A 9,936-nucleotide genomic window follows, 5' to 3' on the forward strand; every position below is an offset into this window, starting at 1 on the left:
ATCTTGATTTTAGGCCGAGTAAAGCTTTACAAGGACTAAAATCTCGATAAAATTCTTGATTTCAAAGTTCTGTAAAAGCTACGGCACATTGAAGATTTTCAAGATTTTAGGCATCGTAAGCTTTGGGTAAAAGCTACGAGACATTAAAATCAATTAAAACTTCTCAATTTCAATTCAAGCGAGATTTTAGGCCTTTTTTTGTAAAAGCTTTACGAGGCCTAAAATCTTGATAAATGAAGGAATTTATCGAGATTTTAGGCCTCATAAAGCTTTATGTAAAAATGCGGAACATTGAAATCAAATTCTTAATTTCAATTTTATCGCAATAATCACTAAAGAATTAAAGATACAAATACACAATTTGTTTGTCTTCCAATTTTATCATTGATTGGGGCTCAATAAAATGAATTTTAAAAATTCCTGAAAAAACAGCTGGCACAATTTAGTCACATGATGCTACCCATGTGGTGGGTTACCTTAAAGCATGGGCTTTCCTGAAAAAACTTTGACACAAGTTGTATCAGTATTTCTTTGATCCATCTAAATGCATTTGTGGAGCAAGGATTTAGCTCAATATGTTCACATGTATGTGTATATGTGTACATATGTTGATATGTTCATTTCCCCTTTACTAAATTCAAAGTGCATTGTACAATAATACATGCATTGTAAATTGCTGCACATTCATTTTTCAAGCATACTGGGGTATACTTGCATATGACATTATTTCTCCATAATGTTCTCAAATAAAATTGGTTTGTTGTCTTCTCATCCATTCTTCTGTTCCTGTAGGTGCTAAATGTATGGTTGCTGAAGTCCCCATAGCTGACAGTGTCAATACACACATGTATAGGGCAGTATACATGGTATACAAAGACCGTGTGGGTGAACGACACAAAGTACGATGTAACTGGAACTGAAGACAGATTGTCTAACTTGTTACTGAATTTTAATAGTTTATAATATTTTTCCTTTGAAACAGGAATATTTTACAATTTTCAATAATCCACCATATCTGTCCACTGTGAACAATTTTCTCCTACCATATTCATTCCATTAACAACCCAGGGCGCGTAACAAAGTCATTTTGGGTGGGCGCTTATTTTTAATAATGTTTACATAATTACATATCGTCACTGGGCAGGAAAAACCTCCTATGTACTTGGGCCTTGAACATGTTTAAAACAAAACTGCAAAGAGGTTACATAGGAGGTTTTGCTTTAAACATGTTCAGGGGCCAATGACACATATGAGGTTTTTCCTGCCCAACGATGATGTAAAAAATGGCCCAGAATATGGAATTTGTGTGTACATGGCTCTGTGTTTGATACACCAGTAGTTGGTTGAATGGATCCTGCACATAATGGTACATGTACATCCATGATTGTAATTGACTGTGCTCGTATTGTTAAAAGACCAAACAAGTCCCATTTTGGTAACAAAGCAGATCGGTGCCCGATGGCGTCCGGAAATACAGCGATGTCAAGCCACACTCATGCTGAATCAATATCAAATTCTGGACACCTGCATCATGTGTAAATGAAAAGAATAAAAATGGAAATTGGTTAATTTCTTGTAAACCGATACTGTAAGAACCCAAACATATCTAACCAATGCAATGGAAGTTTCATTAATGCTTCTATTAATATTCCCTCATCTACTTTGTATAATGCACCTTCTCTATTGTAACACTGCACTGTCCCTGGGCAACACAGGGACATGGACAGTGTTAATTTTGAAAATTTACAAATCCAACACAAGGCCCTGCCAGCTTCTACACAGGGCAGGGCATTTTATCGAATGGTAAGTCCCCGACTAAATCCCGGCGCACGGTGAAGTTTCCCAAGTGACTTAGTCGCTGTCCACTGACTTCCAAACAGGATGAACTCTTTGAATGGTGAATCCCTACAAAGTCCTGGCCCCATGTTGAAGTCCCTGACAAGATCCAGGCTCATGTTCCTGGCCCATTTTGCCATTGTTGAGGCACCGCTAAGACATGCATTTTCGGTCCGGTTTTCAGGTACCCAACCAAAATTTCACTACCCAGGTAAGAGAGTCAGCAGCATGTTTTTTTTAAATTATTTATGTTATTTATTTTCTTGGTTTTGTCCCTGGACCTATGCTAAATAGTTAATATGACGATCATTCATGGTTGACAAAAACAATGTTGTGGTAGATTTTTTTTTTGCGGGGGGGGGGGGTCAATCAGCAATGAATGATCCTAACATTTAGCTCTAGGTCCAGGGACACAATTATGCAATTTCAGGTACCTGATTCCCTGCCCGAAAAATGTGTAGGGTACCCAGATACAAAATAACTTTCGAAAATGCATGCCTTAGTCACCTTTTCTTTTTCATGTTTACAATAAAGTGTTGCAAACTATTTAAAACAATAATTCTAGACGACAACATCAACAAACCCTGCTCTACTGCGGAAGGACTTTTGTAGGGCTGGTCTGTCAGGATTTTTATATTTCTTACCCACAAAAATCTCATGGGACCGTTGGCCCAGTAGAACAGGTTTTTTTTTTTTTTGTTGTCTAGAATTATTGTTTTTAATTGCAACACATTGTTAATTATAAACTTGCATTTACATACCGATACTTAGTCATAAACGTAGTAATCACACTCCATCAATTTGTAGTAGGCCTATTCTGGTATAATGGCAACTATAACTTTCCATTATTGGATGACACCTGAAAATAACAATGTGGCAAATGGAACATAGTTACGGTAAATAAACTGCAAAAACTGTACTCTTTGTTGGTATACAATGTACCTCATCAACATCAATGGGGCTACTAATTGTATGACCGGGTCTCGGATACCCTGGCAACTACAGGGAACTGTACGTCAAATCCCCATAGGCCCTTTGACTTCCATGCCGAGCTGGGCATCTTTGTATCAGAGACAAGCCTTGAAATAAGCAGACTGGAACCAGGAGCAATTTGTTTCTGAACATTGCTCCTGGTTCACTAGGATTTTACAAGAACTAGGAGCAATTTCTGAACAAACAAGAGCAATTTTCAAATAGTAAACCCTTTTGTGCATATACAATACAGCATACCAGTACTACTGCATCAAGTGCAACAGGAGCAATTTGTTTTAGAAAATTGCTCCTGGTCCATCTGAATTTTACAAGAACCAGGAGCAATTGGTGGCCTTACGAGAGCAAATTTGCTCCCAGCGCCTGCTTATTTCAAGGCTTGATCAGAGAGCTCCCCCCCATTAAACAACAATTTTCCCGTCTCTGTCAATCGACTTCCATACAGGGCGTGGCTTGCTCCAAAAAGTCTACTCTAGCCACAAATTTGCTCACTGATAACATTCGAGGCTAGAGACCATTGCATACGAAATATAACTGAACTCGCTGAAGCATGACACTGTGAAGGGACAACAAATTATTTTGACGATGCATGAGATTTTACTCATTTTCCAGCTTTTTGCGCGAGATTTACTACCTAGGCGTGAGATTATAGGCCTACTACCTTGGTGTGAACGTGGCCCAATGCGTGAGACTTACGGCCAATGCGTGAGAGTTGACAGCCTGCCAGTGACGAATGACGTGACTCATGAGTGCAGCGTCTTAACGTCTTTCAATCAATTCTTACATCATCATGCATCCGAACATGATAATAGATAATGAAGAAAATATGTATTAAAATGTATTACCCCTGATACAGGCCGACGTACAGGACTCGGGAGGACTTTACGTTTACAGGGGGCGACGTTGATCGACAAAGTAAGACAGTCATGACAGTAAACACGTGTGATTTCTGTAAATCATGAAATGGTTATTCATAAATTCTACTCCATTCTCATAATCTTATTCCTGTATTTCCCACATGCACATCTGATGTACGCATTCAGGGTTGTCAACTCTCACGCATTGGCCATGAGTCTCATGCTGCACGCACTGGGTCACTTTCTCACGACAAGCCCAAGGTAGTATAATCTCACGCTTAGGTAGTAAATCTCACGCTAAAAGCTGGAAAATGAGCAAAATCTCACGCATCGTCATGAATAATTTGTTGCTCCTACCCCCCACAATTCACATTCTCGAACATGGTACAAAATGAACATTGGAGTCGGCAAATCCGGTACACCGCTTGTCTCACGCCAAGCAATTCCAAAAGTTGACAGCCCTGCGCATTGTAATTTGTATCATGTAAAGCTTACCGTGATTGTTTTGCAATATTGATCAGCTGACTGACTATGCTGCAATACTGATACTGCACTGTCAAAAGAAAAAATTATAAGCTTTCCGGACAAGTCAACAAGTTATAAACATGTCCCACTTTTCCAAGCGTTATAACCGGCCTGGTGCACTCCACGATCGTTCAAAAAGTAATATGGTTAAACTTTGAGACAATAAAAGCCTATATATATTACGAATTGTGTGATTTACTTACGGAATCAATTGGGATTTACATGAAGAAAATCGTAGAAACAACATCACATGTGCGTCTGAAGTCGGACTCTGAATACACCCGAGTGTGCACTTTTTCCGCCCAATGTAGAACATAGTGCACCCACATACGTTTACTGTTACGTACGCGAACGTCGTCGATGAATATTAACGCCCAATTTATCGCAATATTACACCCAATTACGCTGAATTGGGTGTGAAATCAACAACAGCTGCAAACAGCTGTCAAGAGTAAACAATAAACCACCTAACATGGTGTATTTTGCTCGAATGAAATACATTTCACTTTTTTTGGCCCCGGACGATTCATTAAAAATGTAAAGTAAACACTTTAAATATTATAATTAAGCTAAAACATTACAACCTCTTTGTGAAATCTTCTTCTAGGAAGAATGTAAAAAATTGCCATTTCGGGCTACATTACGTGCAGTTACGTGGGCTTTCAATGTATTAGGGATGGGCGGTAACCGTTTATTTGCGTAACGCATGGACCGCGATAATATGGGCATGGGCAATCTTTTTTCTTGCCGAAAGATGCCGTGAGTATGTTATACAGATAAGACAAGTGCCACGAATAAAACAGTAATACATTGTTGAAGTAAAACGAGGTGTCACTGCAGTTTCTTTGAGGTCCATCACAGTCTCCTCCAGTGCATAGCCGGATTCTAGCTCCGGCAAGCCCACCTATAAAACCACTTGCTAAGTACCTAGCCGCTCGGTCCCGTCACATGACCATGGTGACTAAAAACATTTGTGAAATTACTATGAAAGTGGCGAGGAGTGTGGAAGCCATCCACCATTTCCACAGGGTGGATACGTCCTGTGGTTGTAAAGTAGTTTAGAGCCGTCATAGCTCCGTCACGAGCCGGAAAAAAACTTCTAAAATGTAATTTTCCTCAACTTAAAAAAAACACCATAAATTCAAAATATTTCCTCTTCAAAGATTGTTTATGACAGTATAATGCGTAGTCTTGTTCAAGACTCACTCGATAGTATACTACGGCTAACGGCCAGCTGATCAACCCCACCGGCAGTTCATATATACCAGCCTGCCAGTTGCTAAGGCATTTTCCTATTGTGAAGGTGGTTTTTACTTAGAATGACAAGCTCCTGGAATAGTCGTTACAAGTTATAAATACCATCTTCTTCTTCTTTCCGTTACTGTGCATAAACTTCCTAGGATGAGTATACACGCACAAGTGATGGCACGCTCTCACACAAAACAGACATGAGACTCAAAGGCATAAAAAGGTACAATATACAAGTTAAAAACAGGCTGGAAGGTGGCTTAGCTGAAGACGACGTCCTTGACCCTGGTCTTGAAGACGTCGACAGATGGTGAATCAACAACTTGCTGAGCTAATGAGTTCCAAAGACGGATGGTGTCTGGGAAGAACGTCACCTTCAGTAAAGATGTACCAGTGTTTGATATGGTGAATCTCTTGCTGTTCCCTCTTGTTGAAGGTTTGACAGATATGAGCTGAGTGTCTGGAATGTCTATGAGCTGGTTTGTGATACGGTACATCATGGTGACCTTGGCGGTGGCTCTGCGATGTTGTAGGGAGTCCCACTTTAACTCCTCAAGCAGAGTGGTGACACTGCTTTCTCTGGAGTAGTCACCAATGACATACCGTGCAGCACTGCGCTGGATGGATTCGACCTTGGCTGAGTTCTTATGTGTGTGTGAGGATCCCAAACGCAACTGCCATACTCTGCTGTAGGACGAACAATTGTGTTGTAGCAGGTGGTCTTGATGTCTCGAGGGCACTTGCTCAGGTTGCGACGGAGAAAGCCAAGGGATCTCATTCCTTTCTTGGTGATGTTGTCGACACGTTTGTTCCAAGACAACTTGTTGGTAAGCTCGACACCTAGGTACTTGGCTGATGGTACTGCCTCTAGTGGATGACCATGAATTGAGTATGTTGAGATGACGGGATTGCGGCGTTTGGTGATATGGAGAACCTGGCATTTTCCTGGGTGGAATTCCATTTCTGTTCCCAGTCCTGTAGTGCGTCCAGGTCCCGTTGGAGTTGGGAAGTGTCATCGGTGTTGTTGATGACCATGTATATCACGCTGTCATCGGCAAACAATCTGACCTGGGAATCTTCAGAGATGTAGTCTGACAGATCAGTTATGTAGGCCAAGAATAGTAAAGGGCCCATCGCTGTTCCTTGGGGAACTCAGGATGATACAAGAGCTTGGTCTGAGGATTCCCCATCAAGGACTACTCGCTGAACTCTACCTTGAAGAAAGTTGCCAATCCAGGTGAGCAGGCTACCATGAATACCGTAATATTTGAGCTTGTGGAGTAGACGAAGGTGAGATACTTTGTCAAATGCTTTTGAAAAGTCAAGAAGTATGAGGTCTGTTTGCAATCCACTGTCCAAGTTGTGTGCAATGTCGTCCACAGTGATGATTAACTTGGATTCACAGGAGCGTGATTTGCGAAATCCATGCTGGAATTCGGTCAGAATATTACACGACTTAAGATGACGCATCACTGAGCTGTGGATGATGTGTTCAAGTAATTTGCAGCAGATGACAGTGAGTGAAATGGGGCGATAGTTTGATGGCTTGTTCCTATCCCACTTCTTAAAGATAGGTGCGACTGTGGCTAACTTCCAAATGTCTGGTACGGTTGCGCCTAATGGTTGCACTCCACATCAGCTCTCTGAATGTCATCTGATTTCTGCGAATCTAACTTGAGCTCCACTATACCAGAACTATACTAGTGTCTAATATTTGTGTTCTTTTACTACATGACCAAAAATTCTGCTTTTACATCGCTTTGACTGGATTTTTGGGGACATTTTCATCATTTTGTAGAAGCTTAAACTGCCAGTATACAGTGTCTATCTCTATTACACGGTGGTAGTTCTTGCAGTTGTTGTAAAGCAGGACTTGATAATCACTTGAATATTGGATTGGACTTAATTTTTCACACCTAATGGCCAGACTACAATTGTTGATTATAGCTATTTGGTATATACATCAGTCAATATGATCACTATGCCTTCTTTGTGTTACTCGAGAGAGGAGCTATTAAGTCTTCAACCATCTACTGGTAGTCCTACATGTAGGGTACCATGTGATGTGTATGGAAAATTGAGAGAATTGAACATTTGCAATGTTAAACCCACCAGACGGGGATACCGAGCTTTCAACAAAACTCAGCGTCCCATTCCTACAATAATCACTAGAAAGAACACTACCAGCAGAACCATCTTACCCACTCGTGGCGCTAACCTCTCAAATTTGAAACAGTTACAAAGGCATGACACAGCTCCAACGAAACTCAATGTTTGCCAGTGGAACATGCAGTCCATACGAAACAAAACGGAATTGTTCTCCGACTACATTATAGAACATGACATCGATATCATGATAGTAACAGAAACATGGTTGTTTGCCGATGAGCAATGTCATCATTGGTGAGAGTACTCAGTGCACCACCTAGTTACACATTTCTTAATTTTCCACGCCCATCAAGTGGAAATCATGCAGGCGGAATTGCCATCGTGTATAAAACTCAGTTAAACCTTCATGTCAGATCAGACCAACCAAGTACTACTTACTTTGAATATGTAATCATAACAGACAATGCCAACCACCTGAACATTGTTGTTATTTATCGTTCTCCTCCCTCAAAGAGCAATCGGTTTCGGACATCTGATTTCCTTTCGGAATTTGACACTTTTCTTGATACCATTACCTTAATACCAGGAAAACTACTAATTGCCGGGGACATAAACATACATTTGGAATGAACAACATCGGCCAGATGTCAAACAATATGCCCAAATTCTGTCATCTGCAAATCTCACCCAGCATCAAAAAACTCCCACCCACAGATCTGGTAACATTCTCGATCACGTTATTTCTTGTTCGAATGATAACCTCGTGGTGGATATGTGATTCTTATCCACAGGCTGTCTCAGATCACTACCCTGTGCAGTTTCAGCTGAATCTCCAGAAACCACCGCCCCAACGAACAACAGTAACACTTCGCAATTACTCCTCCATTGACAACGACGCTTTTACAGCCTCTCTGAATGAGCACTTACACAACATTCCTGAATCTGTTGATGTCAACGAGTATTTTGACCAGTATAATAAGACATGTCATGACCTCCTGGATGAGCATGCTCCTGGAAGGACACGCTCGCGTCTAGTTAAAACGCGTCAACCCTGGTACAATGATAATGTTCATGACGCCCTGCTGAGCGTAGATAGCGTCATTCTCAATCAAAAACTGATCGTAAGGCGTTTCATGTTGCGACAAATGCTTCGAAAGAAGCCATTGTCAAAGCTAAGCAATCTTACTATACTGAAAAACTCACAGGTGCCGACAACAAAACCGTTTTTCAGACTGTAAACACTCTGCTGAACAAGGGTGCTAAACCCCTGCCAAGTCACGACAACCCTGTTGAATTGTCAGACAAATTCTCTCGGTTCTTTGTTCATAAAATTGCAACAATCCGTGAAGAATTAGAAAGTGATTCCAACAAACCATCTACCACCAAGCTCCAAGAAACCTGTGCTCCAAATTGTATGCCTCTCAATGAATTTAACAAAATGTCTGAAGATGAGGTGAAAAAGGTAATCACCAGATCTTCCAACACATCGTGCTCTCTTGACGCGCACCCGACATGGTTTTTGAAAAATCATCTTGACAGTCACATACCAGCAATCACCAACATTGTGAACAAATCTCTCAGCTCTGGTGTCTTCCCGAATGCTGCTCACCACACGATTGTCACCCCGTTGCTCAAGAAACCTTCCGCAAATAAAGATGAGTTGAAGAATTATAGATCTGTAAGTAATCTGAGCTTTGTCGCCAAAGTCATCGAAAAGTGCGCTTCTGAGCAATTCGTTGAACATCTGAATAAGAATGACATGTGTGATCCTTTGCAATCTGCCTACCGTGCTCACCATTCTACTGAATCAGCTCTTATGAAAGTTCAGGATGACATAATGTGTGATATTGATTCCAAAAGCTGTTTTCGTCGTACTCCTTGATATGAGTGCGGCGTTTGATACGGTGGATCACGCCATACTGTTGAACCGTCTCGAGCAGAAATATGCTGTAACTGGGACAGCCCTTGAGTGGTTTGGTTCATATCTTAAAGGATGGTCATCACGTGCGAACATAAACGGCACCATGTCAGACCCAGTTACTACTGATTTCGGACTGCCACAAGGATCAGTCCTCGGACCTCTTTTGTTCACCACATATTCCAAGCCCATTGGTGAAATTGCGAGGAAACACGGCATCGATTACCATCAGTATGCAGATGACTCGCAATTGTATGTTGCTTTTAACCCGCGTAATCCTGACGACATCATCAATGCATTAAACAAGATATCATGCTGCATTGCTGACATAAAATCTTGCCTCACCGCCAATTATCTGAAACTCAACGACTCCAAGACTGAGTTTTTCATTGCAGCATCAAATCATAATCTCAAGCTCCTGGACACACAGAACATTTAACTCACCATCGGCGA

General features: G+C 41.1%; 2 protein-coding genes and 1 long non-coding RNA gene across 3 annotated transcripts; 1 reads left to right on the plus strand and 2 right to left on the minus strand.

Annotated features, from left to right (window-relative positions):
- Positions 1 to 1,471: 1,471 nt before the first annotated feature.
- On the minus strand, positions 1,472 to 4,722 carry LOC140148158 (uncharacterized). The gene is made up of 3 exons (XR_011858450.1): positions 4,412 to 4,722; positions 2,598 to 2,695; positions 1,472 to 1,524 (listed from the first exon to the last, which is right to left on the minus strand). It is a non-coding gene; the product is annotated as an uncharacterized lncRNA (long non-coding RNA).
- Positions 4,723 to 6,608: 1,886 nt separating this feature from the next.
- Positions 6,609 to 6,926, minus strand: LOC140147108 (uncharacterized). The gene has a single exon (XM_072168884.1). The coding sequence runs from the start codon at positions 6,924 to 6,926 to the stop codon at positions 6,609 to 6,611; it is 318 nt and encodes a 105-aa protein (XP_072024985.1).
- A 2,077-nt stretch (positions 6,927 to 9,003) lies between these two features.
- Positions 9,004 to 9,447, plus strand: LOC140147109 (uncharacterized). The gene has a single exon (XM_072168885.1). The coding sequence runs from the start codon at positions 9,004 to 9,006 to the stop codon at positions 9,445 to 9,447; it is 444 nt and encodes a 147-aa protein (XP_072024986.1).
- Positions 9,448 to 9,936: the final 489 nt, after the last annotated feature.

The sequence above is a fragment of the Amphiura filiformis genome, chromosome 3 (genome assembly GCF_039555335.1).
Source record: "Amphiura filiformis chromosome 3, Afil_fr2py, whole genome shotgun sequence".
Classification (NCBI taxonomy): domain Eukaryota; kingdom Metazoa; phylum Echinodermata; class Ophiuroidea; order Amphilepidida; family Amphiuridae; genus Amphiura; species Amphiura filiformis.